The following is a 23842-nucleotide window of genomic DNA, read 5'->3' as shown; positions in this document are numbered from 1 at the left end:
CACCATACTCAACTAGTGTCTGACATTTTTGGTGAAATAATGTGCTATTTCTATTTATTTTGTTTATTATTCAAGCCAGTTTTCTCATAATGGAGCCCTAGTTGACCTGGAATCATAGAGCACAGAGCTCTGCTGCCTCTGCCTCCTGCGTGCTAGGTTAAAGTGCCTTGTGCTGTTGTTTCTCTTTACCACAATGTTGGCTTTATGGAGTCATTTTCTTTTGATATGTTCCATGGTTGTATAATAAATGGCTACTTTCCTCTCAGCTAGATTATAATTTCGATGCAAAGATGCTTTATTTTCTATTTCCATTTTCTCTTTTTACTTTTTGGTTTTATGGTGCTGAGGATGGAACCCAGGGCCATGGACTAGACGAGCACTGTACCACTTATAGATATTTTTACCCCATGGATTTTTGTTGTTGCTGCTATTTTGTGTGTGCCTCCCCCTTTTTCCTTTTCTTTTTTTGAGAGAGTTTTTCTGGGCTAGAGCAGTGGTTCGAGTGCTCTTCCAGAGGACCCAAGTTTAATTCCCATCACCCATATGACAGCTCATGACTGTATGTAACTCTAGTTCTCGGGGATTTGACACCCTCACGCCAATAAACAAAATCAAATATATTATTTAAAAAAAGAGAGAGAGGGTGTTTCCTTGTAGTCTTTACTGTCCTAGAACTCTAGACAACAGACTGGCCTTGAACTCACAGAAATCTGACTTCCTCTGCCTCCCAAGTGCTGGGATTAAACACCCGCACCTCCACTTCCCTGACTGAGAAGTTGATTTTTGTGTATGTGTATAATTATGAGTGAGAGAAAACTTGGAGAGTCAGTTCTTTCCACGTGTATGTGGGTGCTGGGGATGGAACTCAAATTGACAGGCTTGCACAGCTCACAGTTTCATGTGCTGAACCATCTCACTACACTAGCCCTCACCTAATTTTATAAAAAAATTCTGTTTTTGTTTTATGTATTTGAGTGTTTGCCTGTTTGTATGATTGAGTTCTCTGGAATAACATCTGAGACATCTCTCTACCTCCCCTTGTTGAGATAGGCTTATCGGCGTAAATGGATTTAGACAGACTGTAATAATATATACAGCTTTAATGGGGAAATAGACTTAAAGAACCACCTGTTCCGCGGAGAACAGGGAAGCAGAGAGAGCGGTGGGCTCAGGCTCCCTAGATTTATAAGTAAACATTAGCCTGAGGCGAACATGCCTTCTAATGGGCTGGGCTTATCCCTACATCTCCCTCTTTTGTCGAAATAAGACAGAACTATACCAAATACAACTATAAACAATAATAACAAATAATAAATATAACAAACAATATTGAGAACAACAGTTTTGCTAAACATTCTATCTCAAGGAGTCTAAATAATGTAGAGAGTTAACTACAATTATATAATCTTCAACTTCGTCAAAGATCTGAGAAGGGAATAAATATTACTTAACAAACGAGATATATCCAAAATGTGCAACAATTGACAGAGACAACTGACTACCTGGACAATTACCCAAAGTCTCGTTTGCAATGTTGAGTCAACCAACTTTGGCTAAGGCCTAACATAACTGAAGGCAAGGAACTGTCTTAGAATTATCCTACCCTGTCTTGGCAAGATAAGACAATCCTGTTTTATATCTTTTTTTTTAAAGATTTATTTATTATGTATACAGTATTCCCAGTATTCTGTCTGCACGTATGCCTGAAGGCCAGACAGAAGAGGGCACCAGATCTCATTACAGATGGATGTGAGCCACCATGTGGTTGCTGGAAATTGAACTCAGGACCTTTGGAAGAGCAGGCAGTGCTCTTAATCACTGAGCCACCTCTCCAACCCCCTGTTTTATATCTTTGTCAGTCGTTGAGGCAGAGGCAGGCGGATCTTTGTGAGTTCGAACCAGCCTGGTCTAAAAGAGCTAGTTCCAGGACAGGCTCCAAAGGCCCTTTTTAACCCAAAGGCCAGTTCTGCCAAGAAGACAAGCTCCCAGTGTTGAGTTTGGTGCTCAACATTCTCTTGGCAGTAGAGTGGCGTTGTCAGGAGTAATTTTGTCTCGTTGGCACAGAATTCTAGGTTAGATTAAAGGACATTTTCTACAGCTCTTCGAAGAGGCTGAAGATTATACTATCTATACTAAATATAATCTCTATGTATCTAAAAGACCTGATTAACCTAAAAATAAATATGATAAACATATAATTTTCAATACCTATCTAACTTGAAGACTAAGAGAATAAACAACTGTGCAGTATATGAAGACAATGATCTTCAACTGTAAACAATGTCATTATATAAATAGTATCAGAGGTAGAAATGTACATTGTGATATGGTAGATGTATCAATACAATATAGACAAAGTTATAAGCATACTCTTATACAAAAATAGAGGTAGGAACACTCACATTCAATATTCAGTATATCAATATACAAGAAACAGTACCAATACAATTTTCTAAAAACAGTAAATCACAAATATCAATCATCCCATCAAACCAGTTAATCCCCCCCCCCCCCCTTTTTTTTTTTTTTTTTTTTTTTTTGAGACAGGGTTTCTCTGTGGTTTTGGAGCCTGTCCTGGAACTAGCTCTTGTAGACCAGGCTGGTCTCGAACTCACAGAGATCCGCCTGCCTCTGCCTCCCAAGTGCTGGGATTAAAGGCATGCGCCACCACCGCCCGGCCCCATGTGTGGCGCCAAGTGTATCGGTGTAAATGAATTTAGACAGATTTTAATAATACATACAGCTTTAATGGGGAAATAGACTTACAGAACCACCAGTTCCTGCGGAGAACAGGGAAGCAGAGAGCAGGGGGCTCAGGCTCCCTAGATTTATAAGTAAACATTAGCCCGAGGCGAACACGCCCCCTAATGGGCTAGGCTTATCCCTACATAGGCTCTGTCACTGAACCTGGTCCTCAGCCATTTTGACTAGTGCATGTCCAGGAAGCTCAATAGGATGACAGCTTGTCTATTGTGCTTCAGAGACATCAGCTTGGTCCACATGTGTGCTACTACTCTTAGCTTCTGTGGGGGACTGGGCATTCAAAATCAATTCCTTATGTGTACACAGAGCTTTACCCGCTGAATCTTCTCCCTGACCTTTATTTATATGTATGTATTTATTGTGGTAGTTGGGGTTGAGACAGGGTCTCATCATATAGCTCTGGCGTCCTGGATCTCACTGTGTAGACCAGTGCTAGGAGTGGAGGCCCAGTGCTTCTGACCTTGAAATTGGTTCATTTCAAGTGATTGTCAGAAGTAGTTGTTTAGCTGCAGAAGGGTTTTGGGGATGATTTTAAGTAGCCTCCTAAGCCATCTTGGTTTTATTTTGAGATAAGACTATCATATTGTGTATCAAAAAATGTCTTCCAAGATGGGCATGGTGGACACACCTTTAATCACAATACACGGGAGGCAGAGGCAGGCAGATAAGAGTTTCAGGATAGCCAGGGCTACATAAACCCTGTCTCAACCAAAAACAAAACAAAAAAAAGATGTCTTCCTATCTTAAGAAATGAAAATTTGAAAGTCAAGTTCAGCCATTAAGATAATGTGTTGTCAGGGATCTGTGAGATAGCTTAGTGGGCAGCACTTGCTGCCAAGACTGGGGACCTGAGTTCAGTCCCTAGTCCCCACATTTTCGTCTGATGACTTCATGTGTGCCATTGGTAAGCAATTTTCACATATATTTAAAAAAAAAATAAAATGTAAGGATGATGAATAGTCAGTGTACATAACATTTCAGAACTGTTTGAATTTCAGTCTGTCTTTTTGTTTTCTCAGAACAATTGTCTGACTAGACCCAACATCTACCTCATTCCGGACATTGATTTGAAGTTGGCTAATAAATTGAAAGATATCATCAAACGGCACCAGGTAATAACCATGATCACTTCAGTGCAGATAGTTAACTTTTTAATGCCAAAATTTGCACTTTGTGTGTGTCTCCTTTAAAGGAAAGTTTTGTCTGAGTTTCTTTTTTTTTTTTTTTTTTTTTTTTTTTGGTTTTTCAAGACAGGGTTTCTTTGTGGTTTTGGAGCCTGTCCTGGAACTAGCTCTTGTAGACCAGGCTGGTCTCGAACTCACAGAGATCCGCCTGCCTCTGCCTCCCGAGTGCTGGGATTAAAGGCGTGCGCCACCACCGCCCGGCTTGTCTGAGTTTCTGCATCCCCTGTAGGAGCTCAGTAGTCAGTGGGATAAGTTATGATCGTCTTAGGTGATTACTTGCGTACTTCAGTGGCCTGTATAATCTCTAACTCAGAACCTGCAAGGTCACAAAAGAGAGTTGGTAGCAAGATTATTGCTTGCAGGAGGTGAAATGTACTTTAGCCTCCCCCCCGCCCAGCCAAATATATTTATGTATGTCCTCTTTGTAAAACAAGTAGGAAAATTCATGTTTCCAGGATTGCTTGATGGCACAAGTATGCTTGAATGCATTGAGTGCATGCCCCTGGATATTTATTGGAGGCTACTTGAGTGTGGGGCTTCAAGACTAGCTGAGGCAGTATAGCAAGATTGTCCACTGCTGCTGGTGTTTTCATCATCTTACTTCATTTTAGGCTGTTTTTTTTTTTCCCTTTTTTCTTTTTCCTGTAATGGTAGTTTTTTACCACAGTGAAACCTGTGATAGCCGAGAATATCTAGGTACAAAATAATTTTCTGCAAAACATTTCTGTGATAGTGTTTTACTGAGATCTAGAATTGGTTAAGAAGCCTCATGAAATACCTTCTTTTTTCAGCTGCAAAAATTAATAATATTTGAAATATGTCTTATATTTTAGTAAAATATTTACAATCCATAAAAGCAAATAGTTTGTTTTAGTTTATGCATAAAGTTTCCTCTATATAATTACAAATGTTGTTGTCTTTCCCGTACACGTAACATGCTTTCCAAAGATACAAATAGTCTAACTCGGTGTAGTGTATAAATAGTACAGCTTGTTTTTGGGTGGGGTGGTTAGTTCCTTCCTTGTAGAACAAGCGTTACTGCTTTCAACAGATATAAGCCTTTCTCTTTTGGGTGTCTATTTATTATGTTATAGTCAAGTGCAACTTAGCTTCATGTGCTTGTTAAGGGCAGAAATAGAATAACCTGTTTGTTCTTGCCTTTAAGCTGAAGTTAGGAATTATTTTTACAAATTTTACTGGAGGTAATGCTTACTTATTTTCAATGTTTATTGTGACTAGTTTATTCATTAACAAAGAAGAACACAATTGAGAGAAATAGTAGCATTTCTAACTGGTTTCATAAAATCTTCTAGTGCTGCTGGAGTTCAAAACCAGGGAGGGCTTCATATGTTCTTGTCTCTTGTATTGGAGTATTATCTAGCTCCAGACCTGGTTTCATAGAATTGCAGAGCATCCATCTCAGGAATCACTAATAATAGTATTGTCATTGAAAACTAATCACAACTTCACTGGGACATTTTAAATGAGTTAATGACTCACATGGAATCTATCTTATTTATTATCTATTTATTTATTTGAGGCAGGTTCTTACTGTGTAGCTCTTGATGGTTTATAGATGAGGTTGGCCTTAAACTCACTGATATCTGCCTGCCTCTGCTTCTTGAGTACTGGAATAAAAGACATATGCCATTGAGACAGGCTTACTTATTATTTATTTAAATGTATGCATGTGAGAGCACCTGTTGAGGTCAGAGGGCATCAGATTTCATGGAACTGCTAGCTGGGAACCAAGGTCCATGGTAAAAGTAGAGGGCACCCTTAACCTCTGAACCATCTGTCAAGCCCCAAAATATTCTATTTTTTCTTTCCTTTTTTTTATTTGTTTGGTTTTTTTGTTTTTGTTTTTTGAGACAGGGTTTATCTGTATAATAGCCCGGGACGTCACTCTGTAGATCAGTCTGAATTCCAACAAAAGTCTTGAGAGAGAGCCATTGTTTATTACGCCTTTTCATGCTGGAGAGATGTCTCAGTGGTTAAGAGCACTTGTTCTTGTAAAGAATCTTTAATCCCAGCACTCGGGAGGCAGAGGCAGGCAGATCTCTGAGTTCGAGGCCAGCCTGGTCTATAAGAGCTAGTTCCAGGACAGGCACCAAAGCTACAGAGAAACCTTGTCTCAAAAAGCTAAAAAATAAAATAATAATAATAAAAAAGAACCTAGATTCAATTTTCTGCAACTGCACAGTAGCTCACAACTGAAGTTCTCTTCTGACTTCTGTGGGTACCATGCACACACCATTGAAAGACAAATACAGGCAAAACATTCATACACATAAGCCGGGCAGTGGTGGCGCACGCCTTTAATCCCAGCACTCGAGAGGCAGAGGCAGGTGGATCTCTGGGAGTTTGAGGCCAGCCTGGTCTACAAGAGCTAGTTCCGGGACAGGCACCAAAGCTACAGAGAAACCCTGTCTCGAAAAACCAAAAACCAAAACAAAACAAAACATTCATACACATAAATAAACAAAAAAATCATGAGACTGGAAAAAAGCTCAGGTTAATAGTACTGGTAGTTTTTTAGAGGACCCGCATTTGATTTCTAACACTCATGTGGCATCTCACAATCTTGTTTCTTCAGTCCTAGGGTATCCAACACCCTCTTGTGGCCTCCCTAGGCAGCAGGCACCCAGGTGGTATACGCTATACATACAGGCAAAACACCGATACCCATAAAATAAAATTTCTTACTCCACAGACGACCCACAGACAACATGCACAGAATACCTTACTGTGCCATCTAAATAATAGTAAACCGCAGAGCTGATGTTTGAGGCTCAGGGACAGGTTGCACAGGGCAAGGTTCTATCGTATATTGACTCATACTCATGGACATTGGTACTCCTTTCCCACCTGTGTGATGGCCACTCAAAACACCACATCAATAGTACAGTTATCTGAGGTTTTTATCTTATGAGGCAGATAACTATTTAAGCTAGTGCTAAATTTTTTTACTCATCTAGTTTTCTGTAGATGAAGTGGCATTATGTTTCTTGGATTGAAATAATGAGTAAATAATTGTTAAAGGAGAATTTCAGAGGACGCCTTGAGTTGCTACTTAAAACCCGAATGCATGACTTTTCTTGTTTGTATGTAAGCAGTTGTTAGTCTAAATGGCTTTGAGTTCATGTTCTAGATATATTTAGTAGTCTTTGGCCTAGCTATAGCCTTAATTTTTGTAGTAGATTTCCAACATTGATGTAAAACGGCAGGAACATGTATAATGTACACCGTGCTTGAGTTGGTGTCCTGTAAGTTATTGATGCAGTCCCAGTTTACTTGCCAAAATTCATGTCAGTTAATAGAGGTCATTTGTGCTGGACAGCTAAGGCAAGAAGATGAAGAGTTTGAGACTCGGCTATACGCTTCAACCCTGGGGTTTTTGTTTGTGTTCCTGATTGTTTTAGTAAGGCAGTGTCAAAGTAGCTAGACTAGCTTCAAACTTAGTGTTGCAGGATGACCTTCAGGTCTCTAGCTTCCTGTTTCCCAACTTCTCAGTTTACACGTCTAGCTAAAACTTTATAATTTTGCAAGGTAAATACATATTACAGTTATCCTTATGTGGTTGCATTTCCTCACTCATCTTTTATGATGGTTTTGAAAGAATTTGAAGAACTTCAGGTATGCTTATGTTTGTAAGATACTCAACACTTTGAATGCTAATAAACCCCTCAAAAGCCGCGCGGTGGTGGCACATGCCTTTAATCCCAGCACTCTGGAGGCAGAGGCAGGCGGATCTCTGGGAGTTCGAGACCAGCCTGGTCTACAAGAGCTAGTTCCAGGATAGGCTCCAAAACCACAGAGAAACCCTGTCTCAAAAAACCAAAATAAATAAATAAAAAAAAAAAACCCTCAAAATGTTTGAGATTTTTTGTTTTTTTTAAAGAGAATTCCTTGGTTTTGGATTAATGATAGTTGATACAAGTCTATACAAATAGTCCCAAATCTGAAAAACTTGAAACACTTGAGGCACAGAGCATTTTGGACGAGAATATGCAGTCCTTACACATATGTGTAAACAATATTTTCTGTTGTTAACCACTATTTCTTTTCGTGACTAAAAATTAGTTTTAAAATTCAGTGCTTTTATATTTCTTAGAAAATTTGCATCCAGCATCTAATAGTTTGCTTGCCATATGCCTTATTTCTCTGTCACTTGTTTGCTTACTTTGCAGGGGACATTTACTGAAGAAAAGTCAAAAGCTTCCCACCATATTTATCCATGTCCTTCCTCACAAGAGGATGGTAAGTTAGCTTTATATATTGTAATGTTTAAATAAGTAGCTTTCTTGTAAAAAATGGCTAAATATGCCACCATTAAAACCTAGAGTTCTGCCGGGCGGTGGTGGTGCATGCCTTTAATCCCCGCACTCAGGAGGCAGAGGCAGAGGCAGGTGGATCTCTGGGAGTTTGAAGCCAGCCTGGTCTACAAGAGCTAGTTCCGGGGCAGGCACCAAAGCTACAGAGAAACCCTGTCTCAAAAAAACTAAACCAAACAAAAAAACCCCTAGAGTTCTTTGTTTTGTTTATTGTATCACTTGCCATGCATGTGTTAGTCTGAATATATCATTTGATTCTTTTAGAAAGTAAGATTTTACCTGTGCTGCTCAGTGCTCTAACCAGTTAGACATGTTCTAATGTAGCAGTGTTTAAAGATTTATTTATTATGGTGAGCTCATAGAGGCAAGAGGACCAGAGGGACAAGGTGTGTGAATTAGTTTTTGTCTGTGAGGCAAGAGTATGGGTTGCCTGACCCATCCAACTTGAATACCCACTCTTAACATTAAAGTGATGGTGTAGCACACATTCATGTTGGCTTTGAATCGAAATTCTTCCTCAGTCTCCCAAATGCTGCTTTGTAGGATTATTGATTTGCTTAATAGTATTCATAAATCCCTAGAGTTCTTCACTTTAGTCCTTTAACTTTATTTGATTGGATATTTCAAGTAACTTGTCATAAACTTCTCTCATGTTCTGTTTGAGCATGCCTGTTATAATTTATTTTCTGTGTATGATTTTTTTTCCTACATGTACACCTTTAAATCAGAAGAGGGCATCAGATCCCAGATGGTTGTGAACCACCATGTGGGTGCTGGGACTTGAACTCAGGACCCTTTGGAAGAGTAGCCAGTGCTCTTAACTGCTGAACCATCTCTTCAGCACCCCAAACAATTAATTTTTAAGTTCATTGGTGTGTAGTAATATGTGCGGCGGGGCTGCGTTCCCAACACCCCGGCCGCCTGTTCGGCTAGCTTATGCCCCGAAATAATTACACGGACACTGTATTCTTTTAATCACTGCTTGGCCCATTAGCTCTAGCCCTTACTGGCTAATTCTGATATCCCAATCAACCCATCTCTAATAAACTGTAGCACCGGTCTTACCGGGAAAGATTCAGCATGTCTGACCTGGCAGCTTGCTTCATTGCCGTGCCTCTTCCCGGGAGCAGGGAGCATGGCGTCTCTCTGAGGCGACTGCTCCCGAGAGGAGAGCTATGGAGTCTGAGCTCACTTCCTCTTCCTCCCAACATTCTGTTCTGTTTACTCCACCTACCTATGTTCTAACCAATAAAATGGGCCAAGGCAGTTCCTTTATTAGCCAATGACCTTCCTCCATCAATTGGTGTCTTTTCTGTTCTTTAATATTTTAGGGTTTTTTGGTTTTATTTATTTTTGTAATTTTATTACTTTTATATTAGACAAGGTTTAGACAGTGTTAGAATTCACTATGTAGATCAGGCTGGCCTGAGAACTGCCTGCCTCTGCCTCCTGAGGACTGAGATAAAAGTCTTGCACCAGGGTTAATTTTTCATTTTGTTTGTTTGTTTATTATTTTGGCTTTTTCGCGACAGGGTTTCTCTGTGTAACAGCCCTAGCTGTCCTGAAACTAACTTGTAGACCAGGCTGCTTTTTTCGTGGTTTGCCTATGTGTGTGTCTATATTCCATGGGCATGCAGTGTCTGCAGGAGTCATTTGGGCCTCTGGGACGAGAGTCACAGGGTTGTGAGCCATCTTGTAGGTTCGGGAAATCTAACCTGGGTCCTCTGGAAAAGCAACCAGTATTCTTAACCAGTAGCCCCTGTTGGTGGTTCTTTTTGTTTTCTTTTTGGAGTCAGTGTCTGTATGTGGCCTTTGAACTCGGCTATGGCTGGCTGTGGCTGGCTATGGCTGGCTTAGGTTTTTTATTTTCTTTAGAATTGTTTTAGGTCCTTTTGTTTTCTCCAGCTCTGGTTTTGGTACATTTCTCTTTCCATCGTTTTATTGATTGAGACAGTTATACAGAGAAACTGACTATCCTGGAACTTGTGTTGTAGACCAAGCTGGCCTTGAACTCACACAGTTCCACCTGCCTCTGCCTTCTTCAAGATGGATTGGATTAAAGGCATGTGCCACCATGCCTGGCTTGGTACATTACAAAAAACAGAAACAAAAAACCCCATGTTTAAACAACAACAACAACAACAAAAAAGCCCATGTTTCTCAGTTTGTATAAAGTTTTGGATAGTGGAAAAACATTCCATTCTTAAGTAATTCCATTTAGTGGTTCTTTTCTACACGCTTAATGAGGTACAATTTCTATCCTTTCCGTGAATATTTTGTTTTTTTCAGTTAAAATATTAATATATAGCTGGACATAGTGAGTGGTACATACCTTAATCCCAGCACTTGAGAAGCAGAGGCAGATGGCTCACTGGACAAAAAATTTGTATATGTTTATTATATACACATGTGCTTTTGGGTGCATGGAGGGAGATCAGTGGACAACTTGTGGAGTTCTCTCTTGTTATGATATGTGGGTGTATGCATATCACTATCAGAGGATGTTGTATGGAAGTTGGTTTTCTTTTCCCACCACGTGAGCTTCAGCTATCAAGCTCATGTTCTGAGTCTTGGCTGCAAATGCCTTCATCAGCTTTAGGAGTGCTGACTCCGTCTTCAAATGTGTGCCCCTTTAGAACAATAGGAACAAAAGGTAGCCATTGTCAGGGCTGATTTGGGTAGTAGAATTTTCGGCAGTGAAGCCTGTGAAAAATTTACTAATGGCAAAAGTAATAGCTGTGTAGACATGTAAATATACATTTTTTTCTTTTTTAGACAGGGTTTCTCTGTAGCTTTGGAATCTGTCCTGGAACTAGCTCTTGTAGACCAGGCTGGCCTTGAACTCACAAAGATCCTCTGCCTCCCAAGTGCTGGGATTAAAGGTATGCACCACCACTGCCCGGCGTAAATCTACATTCTTTTTTTTTTTTTAATATTTATTATGTATACAATATTCTGTCTGTGTGTATCCCTGCAGGCCAGAAGAGGGCACCAGAGCCCATTACAGATGGTTGTGAGCCACCATGTGGTTGCTGGGAATTGAACTCAGGACCTTTGGAAGAGCAGGCAATGCTCTTAACCTCTGAGCCATCTCTCCAGCCCGTAAATCTACATTCTTTATGTATAAGATTTAACCTTAAAGGCATATGACTAATAATTGAAAAAAGCCAAATTTAAACCAGCACAATCTTTGAAGATAGATTCAGTATTCCTACAGCAATTTTTACTGTTTTTAGAGAATCCAGAGGTTTGTTGGAAGTAGTTCAGTGTTTGAAGGTATTTGTTGACAAGACTGTCGAACTGAGTGCAATCCCTGGGCTCCATCTGGTAGAAGACGACAACCAGCACCCACATGTTGTCTGTGATAGGGCTGTGCATTGCTTTTAGACCTATAGAAGGAGCACATGAGGAAGTTGCTGTTGTACATATACGCCCATGACAGTCGGAGATAGGCTTCAAGTGTCTTTCTTGACCAGTTTCTACTTTTTTAGAAAGGTTCATATATATATAATGATATATAAATATCATTATATATATTATATAATATATATATGTTTAAAGATGGGGCTTCTTTGTGTAACCTTGGCTGTCTTGGAATTTGTTCTGTAGATCAGGCTTGTAAATGGAGGTTTCTTTGTCCTACCCATCCATCCTGTAGCCATTTCTAAATCACACAGAGGCTTAATATTAATCACAAACAATTTGGCCTTTAGTCTATACTTATTTGTGACTAGCGGTTAACATTAAATTAACGCATGTCTATTCATTTAAGTATTGCCACATGGCCATGACTTTTCTGGTCTGATGGTATGCTCTCTTTTGAGTGGTTGACTGCCATCTCCCCAACTCCACCCTTTTTCCCTTTCCCTCTATTTTCAGTTTGGCTTTACCCCCTGCCATTAAAAGCCTTGCTGTAGGCCAAAGCAGCTTCTTTATTAATGAATGGGATAAAATCTTTTCACAACATACAGGAGGGTTATCCCACAGTACAGGCTGGCCTCCAACACAGAGATCTGCCTGCCTCTGCCTCCCTAGTGCTGGGATTAAAGGTGTGTGCCATCACTGCCTGGCCCTTAAGATCTATTTTTCGTTGTGTGTGTCCATATGGGAATATGTGCATGTAAATATAGGGCCTTCAGTGGTCAGAAGAAGGTATTAGGTCCCCTAGAGCTGGAATTGCATCGAGTTTGTTGTGAGCTTCCCAGTGTGAGTGCTGGGAACTGAACTCTTAATATCCTCTGCAAGAACTGAATATTATTCTGTTCTTGGTTGCTCCTCATTTCTTCAGCCCCTTGTCCTTATTTTTTGAATCATTTAATGAGCTTGTAGCTCCTCTTTAGTAGACAAGACTAGCTGACCAGTGAACTTCAGTGACCTGCCTGTCTCCATTCACCCAGTGCTGGAGATACAGATGTACACCACCACACTCAGCTTTATTATTTATTTTACTTTTTGTGTGTGAATGTTTTGCCTGCATGCATGTATGTGCACCTTGTGTGTGCCTATTGGAGTCCCTGGAACTCGGGTTATAGATGGTTGTCGGACACTTGACAGGTCCTGGCAGGAAGCCTGGGTTATCTGCAAAGTCAACATGTGCTCTTGACTGCTGAGCGCTGGGGTCTGAACTTGGTCCTCAAGCTTTGGTGTTGAATCCTTTATTGACTAGCTATTTCCCCAGCTCCAAAAATGTCCCTTTAATCTGTTTGAAAACTTAAAACTTGCAGTAGGAGAGATGGCTGAATAGTTCAGAGCACTTACTGCTTTTGCAAAGAACCAGACTTAGGTTCTGGTACCTACATGTATAACCTCAGATTGCATCTGATATCTGCACTCCTGCACACATGTAGTGTACATACGTGATACTTGGGACACACACACATGCATAAAGTTAAATATTTTTCTTAAAATTCTACATAAATCTAGTTCTTATTTTGGCATTTCATCAGTTGAACTAATTTTTTTTTCTTCTTTCAGAAGATTGGTTGAGACCAGTGATGAGAAAAGACAAGCAGGTGTTAGTACACTGGGGCTTTTACCCAGACAGGTAATCAATGTTTAACACTGTTTAGTTGTTCATATGTATCTTGATAAAACAATATATGCCCACAGGGCATAAAGAAGAAATTTATTAGCATTTCCATCTCTTTGTTGTTGTCATCTTGTTTTGTTTTTTTGAGACAGAGTTTCTGTATGTAACCTTGACTGTACTAGAACTTTCTCTGGTAGACCAGGCTGACCTCTAACTCACAGATATGCCTGCTTTTGCCTCCCAAGTGCTGGGATGAAAATGTTTTCTCTTTCCCTGCTTCTTTTATTCTTTTTCTCTTATTTTCTTTTTTGGGCGGTGGGTGAGGGACAAAGCCAGGGGTTTACACTGATGGGTAAATGCTTTAGCATTGAACCAGCCTCATTAATTAAATATAGAAACATTTAACATGTATGAAATGCAGTGTGGTATTCTAGTATAAGTGTACATTATGTAATGGAAAAAATTGGGGTAATTCATGTTTTTCCTTTTTTTTCTGTCTAGTCTGGTTCTCTTTGTCCTGTCTGTGTTTTTGTGAACAAGCCTCTACCACATACTCCAACTGCTTTGATGCCTACTATGCCATCCATATGATTATGGACTGAACTCTTAAAGCCATGTGCCAAAAAAAATCTTCTCCCATAAGTTGTCCTCTCAAGTATTCTGATAGGAAATAGCTTTCTAAATATCTGCTCAGCAGTTACACAGTTACACTGGTGTAGAGACTGATCAGGTCCTGCCTTCTCAAGGTTTCTTTTTTACTCATTTTTGTTAGTAACTATAGGCTGTCCTCTCTTAGCTACTTATATTTATACTTTATAATCAAAACTTTGGAAGAATGTAATTTACATTCCCCCATTATGCTAATCTTTGATTAGTATATTAATTAACCAAGAGTACCCCCCATCTTAGGGTTAACTATTCTAAGCAAATTCATGAGGGTGTGTGTGTTTCTGTACGTGTCTGTTTTATGCATACAAACAACAGATACTCAATTTAAAAAGTGACTGGCTCTAGGTTACTGTTGAACTTTACTCAAAATAATGGCTATCATACAAATACTTGATTTGAATGTCCCTTTGATTTTATGGTTTTTGTTATTTTAGGAATCAAATTCAAGGTCTTTCACGTGTTAGACCATTTCACTTTGTTTTATTATTTTATTGGACACTATAGTAACTTTAACAAGCTTTTCATTTTGTAGGTAATTTTATACTTAACGTTTTCTTGGAAGTGCTTTAGCAGTTTGTAGCTTGCTGATCAGAGGATCTTTGAGAGAGGAAATGTGAGAAGGAAGGATTTGTGGGGAACATTTTGACAACGATGGGTATTCTAGGCTGTGAGGTGCATCATATATAAAGGGCATTCTGACCTAGTAGCATATGTTGACGATATCACGTTGTCCTGTAATCTTAGACAGGAGTGAGTAAAAGCCTACAGTGCAGGATTTGATACCTTCGCAAGCCTACGTGATGTGATTTTGACTTTCACTCTTAGTAGGTTGGAGTCTGTACTAGCTTGCTTTCTATTGGTGTGATAAAAGCCATAGCCAAAAGTAACTCGGTGAGGAAAATGTTTATTTGGCTCCATTGTTGAAGGGCAATTTAAGGTGGGAACCTGGAGGTAAAAACTGAAGGATTGCTGGCTACTGGCAGCATGCTCTGTCCACAGTGGGCTGGGCCTCCTACATTAATCCTTAGTCAAGCAAACTTACTGCAACTCTGCCCACACTGTAATTTGATGTAGGCATTTTCTCAATTGAGGTTCTTTTATTTCAGATTACTCTAGCTTGTGTCAAATTGTCAAACAAAACAAAAACCTTTACCAGCTCAGAGTCACTGGAAAATTTTGAGTTGTAGAATGGGCTTACTTTTTGAAAAGATTATCCTATTGATATGTGAAAACCCTCAATTCTTGGGAAAGCAATAGGAAGGGTAGGACACTAGCAAGAAGAGTGGAGGAATATTAGTGGAGACTCGGGACACACTCTGAAGGTATACTTGGTAGTTGCTGATGGTTTCATCATAAGGTGTGCCTTGGTGTAAAGTGAGTGTTTTGCCCTCACAGCAGTTGGCACAGTGGACTTGTCTTCTGTGAACATTTTGATGCCAGTGGAGCATTGCAGGATGAACTCTGAGGGTGCTTGGTTTGGAACAGTTGCTACTCATAAGCTATAGAATGTAGAACTGTCTATTGGGTTTGAGTTTCAGATTCATTTAAGGGACAGATGTAATATCTAAGAACTGCAGAATGACTGAAAACCTAAATGAAATAACTAAAAGGAGACTCTTGTTTGAAAGCCCTGAATGCTAGTATCAGAGAAATTGTTAATGTTATATTTGTATTATGATGTTTAGTTTGGAAAAAACTACAAGCTGACAGTGGAGACTGAAGGACTTAGTGATGATTACGAGAAAAAACAGACACCAGGTGATAGTACTGACTAGAAGGCTGCTTTAGGGGAGCAGCTTTAAGCAAAGGACCTCGATTTCAATTCTTTTTTAACTAATTCAGGCAATTTTAACTTGGTTTAATTTCATTGATGGTGGTGAAACTAAAGTGTGTCTGATGATTCTGTTTTTTAAAGCACTATTGTGTTAAGTATATGTGTATTTGAGGGTAGGAACACTCATTCCATGACACACGTGCGGATGTGAGAATGGCTTCATGGAGTCAGTTCTTCTCTTATATGTGATTTCTGGGAAATGAGCTCAGGTTGGGAAATGAGCTCAGGTTGTTAGGCATGTGTGACAGTTTTTTTTTTAACCCACAAATCATTCTCATTGGCCCATCATTTTACTATGTGTTCCTAATATTTGTAACACATATTCTTAATGGTTGAGTAGTCTCTCTAGTAAATAGACTTTGCCTCTAATTTTGTTTTGTTTTGTTTGTGATTTGCTTTAGCTATGACACTTGGGTCCACTGTAATGATGTTGATGCTGAAATTGAAGATCCACCAATTCCAGAAAAGCCATGGAAGGTAATGGGTTTGTAAAACATAAATTATTCTTGACTGGACCTAGTACATGCCTTTAGTCCCAGTACTTGGGAGACAGATTCAGGCGGATCTCTGTGTGTTAAAAACCAACCTAGAACGTATAGAAAGACCTTGTCTAGAAAATAAAAACAAAGCAGCCAATCCACAAATTATACTTGAAATTGGAGGTGGCTAGGCAGTTAAAGAACTTGTTCTTGCTTAGAACCTAGGATCAATTGTCAACACCAGTGTTCTAGGAGATCTGACCATAGACATCCAGGCAGGCAAAATATTCTTACTAATATATATGAATAATAAGTAAAGAAAATAAAAACATACACAAATTATTTTTACACACTGTAATTAGCCTACGGTAAATTTGTATTTGATAAACTGTTACTACTCTGGCTTATGCTGTGCCTGACATTACTATGTAGTCCTTCTTGGCCTTGATTTTGTAATGAGCATCCTGCCTCAGAACCGTTAGTATTGAGATTACGGGAATGCGCCTGTGCCTAGGCTGCCACAGTGTTTTTTAAAAGGGATGCATAATGATGGTCTCCTTTTAATGTCCTCAGTTCGAGAGAATATTCATGTCGCTGATGACTTAGTATCAAGGTTTTAGGAATTTCTGAATGGTGTGTGCTTGAGAAGAATCCAAAGCCAGTGCAGAGTATGAGAAATGTGGGTTGTGAAGTTCAGAAGGGGGGTGCCTTGAATTAACGTCTTTCAACTTTGTTCCTGCCACCACGATGTCACCACCATTATGGACATTTAGCGCTCTGGAGTTATACTCCAATATAGACTTTTTGTTTTGTTTGTTTTTTCAAGGTAGGATTTCTCTGTGTAGCTCTGGTTGGTCTGGAACTCATGCTGTAGACCAGGCTGACCTCTGACTCAGATCCGCCTGCCTGTGCCTCCTGAGTGCTGGGATTAAAGGTGTGCACCACCACTGCTGGTGAGAGATGTTTTTCCAGAGCAGCAGTGAAAGGGTCTTTGTTTGTTCACACAGTCCGGCCTTGGTAACTTCTTGTTGATGGTCTTCCTTCCAAAACACCTTTTTATTTTTTTTAAAGAATTATTTATATATTATGTATACAACATTCCTTCCATGTATGCTTGCATGCCAGAAGAGGGCACCAGATCTCATTATAGGTGGCTGTGAGCCACCATGTGCTTGTTGGGAATTGAACTCAGCACCTCTGGAAGAGCAGTCAGTGCTCTTAACCTCTGAGCCATCTCTCCAGCCCCCAGAAATATCTTTTTAAAACACATTTTTAAAAGTAGAGCAGAATTCGTTTTTTAAAACATACAACTTGAGGGCTAGGCAGGGTGGTGCATGCATGTTTTTTTTTCCTTATTCCTATTCTAAATATTTGTCTCTTTCTATCCTTGAATAAGTATAGTTCTGGAACTTTCTCTTTGTTTACAAAATTGTGTGCCTGTCAGAAAGTTCCTATCCTTCATTAGATAATTATTCCTCTGGTGGGTTGGACCTTATGAGTATTAGCTGTTATCTACTGCGTAGTCCTGAGGACCCTGACAGAAGAGGAGGGAAATTTCTAGTGTCAGATGATAATTGGGTCATTTTGTTTGGTTTTAGGTTCATGTAAAATGGATTTTGGACACTGACGTTTTCAATGAGTGGATGAATGAAGAGGACTATGAAGTGGACGAGAACAGGAAGCCAGTGAGTTTTCGTCAGCGAATTTCAACAAAGAATGAAGAGGTATTTATTCTGCCATTGTTTCTTGACCGTGTTTGCCTTTTCTTTTTTCTTCTCCGTGTTTTCTTTCTTACTAAATTGCTACATGCACACCGAGAGACATCACCTACAACGTACTTGTACAAGTTACTGAATCATTAACAGCTAACTGTTGTCATCTTGACAGAAAGAGAAATGGAAATCCGAGTGAATCATTAAAATTTAAAATGCGTCAGATAGTTTGGTAGTTGTACAGCTGGTTTACTCCACCAGATTCAGGTTTTAACATTTTCAATTAATTTTGTAATGTATGTGGTGTTACGTATGTATGTGCACTGATTTGTCATACATGGTATCTGGACAGCAGAAGAGCTGGGGCTTTGAAGCTGCATTGTGGGTGCTAGGAATTAAGTCTCCGGCCTCTTCACCCTTGACCCACCTCATCAGCCCTATGTTGTTGTTTTTTTCAGTTAGTTGCTGGGTGGTGGTGGCGCACGCCTTTAATCCCAGCACTCAGGAGGCAGAGGCAGGCGGATCTCTGGGAGTTCGAGGCCAGCCTGGTCTACAAGAGCTAGTTCCAGGACAGGCACCAAAAACTACAGAGAAACCCTTTCTCGAAAATCCAAAAAAAACCAAAAAAAAAAAAAATCTTTTTGCTTTATGCGCACTGGTGTTTTGCTTACATGTATGCTTGTGTGTAGTTGCCAGATTTCCTGGAACTCAAGTTGTTGTGAGTTGCCATGTCCTTACCAGCCTTATGTTTTACTTTTTAAATGTATTTTAAAATTTAGCCAACAAAGTAATATATACATAACTTTTATATTCTTTTTTTTTTTTTGGTTTTTCGTGACAGGGTTTCTCTGTGGTTTTGGAGCCTGTGCTGGAACTAGCTCTTGTAGACCAGGCTGGTCTCGAACTCACAGAGATCTGCCTGCCTCTGCCTCCCAAGTGCTGGGATTAAAGGCGTGCGCCACCACCACCCGGCAACTTTCATATTCTTAATGTGTAAGTATACAGCCTGACCTCTACCAGTTTTCCATAGGAAATTCAATTTCTTTATTTAATATAATTCAGTAAATTTTTCAGTGCAGACACAATAGTACAGAAATACTTGTCTTAAAATAATCCTGAGAATTAAAATGCCATAGTATTCTAAGAGATGTTCTTTATTTACTATTGAGCCCAGGTTCTTTTTTATATGAAGATGACCCAGTGAGACCTATTACTTCATATGCTAACCTAAAAACTATGTTTAAATGAAATTCAAAATTCTGGCTGTTTACTCACGATTCCATAAAAAGCACTGTTTGTGCCAGGAATGGTCTACGACTTTAATCCCAGCACTCAGGAGGCAGAAACCTGCAGATCCATGGGTTTGAGGCCAGTGAGTTCAAGCTAGCCACAATTACAAAGTGAGGCCCTGTCTCTAAAAACAAACAGAACCTCATCATTCGTAGGATTTGGTGTCGCAAAGAAAGTTTTGTAACCGTTGAGCATGTGTGACATCCAGTGAAGAGACCCAAGATTCCAAGATAATTCTCATCTGTGACTACTGGATTTCTTTTGCTTTTCTTATTTCCTTTCTGTTTTGTTGTTTGCTGTGTAGTTTAATTAGCATGGAGTCCAAGCCAACCTGAATTGGCAGTTCCAGCCTCAGGCTGTCCAGTGCTTGGTATTATAAGTGTATTTCACCACTCCTGGCTTGCTCCTTTTCGTTTTATGTTTTCTTTGGTGTTTATATTTGTGCGTGTGTATAAAACCACTAACAGAAAATAGAGATAAATCTCATTTTCATATCTGTTACCTTAATACTAAAACATCTTTATCACACTTAATTTTGTTCATTTTTAAATTTTTAAATATTTACGTTTTTGTTTTTTGCTTTTTTTTTCAAGGACAGGGTTTCTCTGTGTAACTGCTATCCAAGAACTCACTCTGTAGACCAGGCTTTGTCCTTGGACTCAGAGAATCACCTGTCTGCCTCCCAAGTACTGAGATTAAAGGCCCTGCCCTCCACGCCTGATGCTAATCTTGACCCTAATCTTTTTTTTAAGAAGAAGTAGTTCCCATCTTGTTTACCTGTTTCACTCTTTCTTCTGAGCTGGGCTGCCCGACATAGACAGTGACTATCATGTATTTCATGTTTACAAGTGTTTTTGTAGTGCCTAAGGAGATACAAAGAGGGTATTTGGTTCTCTGGAACTGGAGTTAGGCAGTTTTGAGACCACATGTGGGTGTTGGGAACGGAACCTGAGTGTCTGGCAAAGTAGTAGCAAATACTCTTATCTGAGATGTGTATCCAGCCCCCCAAAATTTTAAAATTGGGTCCTTATTATATTTAGTTTGTATTAGTTTTGTGATTTGATTGTTAATAAACAGTTTTAAATTTTGGACCTGTTCTTAGAAATATATGTCTCCTTTAATACTTAATATTTTTTTTCTTTTGCTGAAAATCCAGTCTTATCTAGGGCTTTTCAAGTACTTGCAAACCTTCTGCCACTTTGGAACATTTCATCCTCAAAGTATTTTATTAGTTTTTTCAAGGCAGAGCTTTCTTTGTGTTATTTTTGCTGTCCTGGAACTCACTCTGTAGACCAGGCTGGCCTCAAGCTCTTTTTCTGCTTGCCTCTGCCTCGTGAGTTTTGGGATTATAGGTGTGCACTTGCGTACCTAGCTTTCAGAGTAGACTATTTTATAAATGACACTTTTTTTTTTATTTTTTGTTTTTTTGAGACAGGGTTTTTCTGTAGCTTTGGAGCCTGTCCTGGAACTAGCTCTTGTAGACCAGGCTGGCCTCGAACTCATAGAGATCCGCCTGCTTCTGCCTCTTGAGTGTTGGGATTAAAGGTATGCACCACCACCGCCCAGCTTATAAATGCCACTTTTGACAGTGTTATTTGACCTTGTACTTTCTGTGTTCAGTAGCATGTTTCATTCATATTAATAGTTACCAAAATGCTTCTTTATCTGGGAGCACAAATGTTGAGCACTGGTGTGTTTTGTTGTATATGGTTTAGTATGTCTTTATTGTGGTATACTTTAAATAGGTGTGGAATTCTGGTTAGCATTTCAGTTTTGATATATTGCCTACTGCAGTGGATCTCAACCCTTTAATACGTTTCCTCATGTTGTTGTGATCCCCAACTATAAAATTATTTTTGTCGCTAATTGTTATTTATCATAATATAAATACCTGTGTTTTCCTATGGTTCTATGCAAACCTTTCTGAACGGGCCATTATACACCCCAAGGGTTTGTGACCCACAGGTTGAGAACCGCTCGCTTTGTGAATCAAGAAAGTTTTTTCTATGCTGGTATTTGGTGCTTAGTGTTGTTGCTTCATTTTCTGTGATCCAGTGTATGAAAAGTCACCTTTGGACACGGGTTTGTGGAAACTGAGGAATGACAAGTTGTCTGATTTCTTTTTTTTATTTACTTCTTCCTAGCCAGTCAGAAGTCCAGAGAGGAGGGATCGAAAAGCATCAGCTAATGCCCGAAAGAGAAAACATTCCCCCTCTCCTCCTCCTCCCACACCCACAGAATCCCGGAAGAAGAGTGGGAAAAAAGGGTAAGATGTTTGTAGCATGTTTGGAAGTCTGTGAGAAAAATCTCTAGTTTTTATATTCATGTTGGAGTTTTGCCAAAAAATAATTCTTTTTGACTTTTTTGAAGTCTTTTACTTTGATAGCTTGTCTTTTAGCTTGTTTTGGTTATTGCATTAGAATTTTTTATTTCTTTTTTTTAAAAATTTATTTATTTATTATGTATACAATATTCTGTCTGTGTGTATGTCCAGAAGAGGGCACCAGACCTCATTACAGATGGTTGTGAGCCACCATGTGGTTGCTGGAAATTGAACTCAGGACCTTTGGAAGAGCAGGCAATGCTCTTAACCTCTGAGCCATCTCTCCAGCCCGAATTTTTTATTTCTGATTGCATGCGTGCATGTGTAGGTCCTCACCTTTTACCATGAGGGTAGGTCCCAGGATGGAGTTCATGCTGGCAGGCCATGTGTCTGAGCCATCCTTCCAGCCTTATAGTTTTTACAGGAACCTTACATTTTGATAGTTTTAATAGAAGTTTTACTTCTATAAAAACGCTTTAGATACAACCATTTCTCCTTGTGGGTAAGTACATATTGGAAAAGTGTCAGGTAAGGAATCTAGAAATCATGTTGTGGAGCCGGGCGGTGGTGGCGCACACCTTTAGTCCCAAAACTCAGGAGGCAGTAGTAGGCAGATCTCCCTGAGTTCAAGGTCAGCTTGGTCTACAAAGTGAGTTCCAGGCAGGGCGATGGAGGCCCACGCCTTTAATCCCAGCACTCCGGAGGCAGAGGCAGGCGGATCTCTGTGAGTTTGAGACCAGCCTGGTCTACAGAGCTAGTTCCAGGACAGGCTCCAAAGCCACAGAGAAACCCTGTCTCGAAAAACCAAAAAAAAAAAAAAAAAAAGGTGAGTTCCAGGACAGTAAGAACTACATAGCAAAGCCCTGTCTTAAAAAACAAAATAGCAAACAAATAAAAAAGAAAGAAGTCATGTCCTGATACGAGTGTTGGCCCTTAACAGGCAAGTGTAGGAGGGTTGCTAAAGGTTTTAGACTAGCCTAGTCTACAAAGCATATTCTAGGATAGCCTGGGCTTAATTCCGTGACACACCATAGCTATTGTCTGACTAACCCTCCCATTTGTGTTTAAATGACTGACATAGAACCTGTAACTGTTCAGTTGTTGGATGTCCTGACAGCCCAACAGCATTCCTGACAGTCTTGAGTGACAATTTGGGGTTTTTGTCTTGCTGTGTTGTGTTTTGTTTGATTTTATATTATATTTTGTCTTTTTTAGGCAGGGTTTTTCTGTGTAATTCTGGCTGTCCTGGAAATCACTTTATAGACCAGGCTAGTCTTGAACTCAGATCTGCACGTCTTTGCCTCCCAAGTGCTGGAAACAAAGGTGTGCACTACCACCGCCCAGCATTAACTTTGACTTCTATTGAATTAATTGCTGATAATATAAAATGAAACTATTTGTATAAATACAGTACCTGGAGTACAGAGGATGATATGGTAATTGTGTCATAAATAGATATTTGATAATTCAGACCTACCTACTTTAACACACATACATATATTTTGGCTGACTAGTTGGTTTTTCAAGACAGGGTTTCACTTTGTAGCCCTGGCTTTCCTGTAACTCACTCTATAGACAAGCCTGGCCTTGATTTCAGAGCTCAGCCTGCCTCTTCTTCCTGAGTGCTGGTATTAAAGGCATGCAGCACCACCAGTCTGCTTTGTTAAGTTTGTTTTATTTTGAGTCGGGCTGTGTAGTCTTGTCTGTCCTTACCTCACTATGTAAGCAGGCTGGCCTCAAACTCACGAACATCTGTTTGCCTCTGCATGAAACAGGCTAGAGTCATTTGAGAAGAAGAAATCTCAATTAAGAAAATGCGCCTACCAGATATCCCCCTGAGCAAGTCTGTGGTGCATTTCCTTTATTGATGTGTGATGTGGGAGGGCCACTGCTAAACTGGTGGGCCTGGGTGGTGGAGAGATGACTCAGCAGTGAAGAGCATTGACTCTTCTAGAGGTCCTGAGCTTAATTCTTAGCAACACAGCTCACAACTGTCTCTAGTGGGATCTGATGCCCCTTTCTGGCATAAAGGTGTGCATACCTATAGAACACTCATACATAAAATATTAAAAAAAAAAAGACAAACAGGTTGAGTTAGCTATCTAGTAAGCAGCACTTCTCATGCCTTCTGTATCAGTTCCTGCCTCCAGGTTCTTTTTTTCTGTCGTGTATTTTCTTGATATTTGTGTGTGTGTGTGTGTGTTGAGACAGTTTCACCATGTTTC

General features: G+C 39.7%; 1 protein-coding gene across 2 annotated transcripts in view; it reads left to right on the top strand.

Moving 5' to 3' along the window:
* The window catches only part of Smarcc1 (SWI/SNF related BAF chromatin remodeling complex subunit C1), a 109215-nt gene that overhangs the window by 17123 nt on the left and 68250 nt on the right, over positions 1-23842 (top strand). Inside the window, exons 5-10 of one of the 2 annotated variants that reach the window (XM_075964571.1) lie at positions 3783-3875; positions 8138-8207; positions 13259-13325; positions 16215-16290; positions 17891-18016; positions 21439-21560. In XM_075964571.1, coding sequence (XP_075820686.1) covers positions 3783-3875; positions 8138-8207; positions 13259-13325; positions 16215-16290; positions 17891-18016; positions 21439-21560 — 554 coding nt within the window. Of the gene's footprint in view, positions 1-3782; positions 3876-8137; positions 8208-13255; positions 13326-16214; positions 16291-17890; positions 18017-21438; positions 21561-23842 lie in introns of both variants that reach the window. The other variant, XM_075964570.1, reaches the window with a different exon arrangement.

This window comes from Microtus pennsylvanicus, chromosome 3 (genome assembly GCF_037038515.1).
Source record: "Microtus pennsylvanicus isolate mMicPen1 chromosome 3, mMicPen1.hap1, whole genome shotgun sequence".
NCBI lineage: Eukaryota > Metazoa > Chordata > Mammalia > Rodentia > Cricetidae > Microtus > Microtus pennsylvanicus.
Note: the sequence above shows the minus strand (reverse complement) of the source record. Positions and strands in the feature narration are given on the sequence as shown.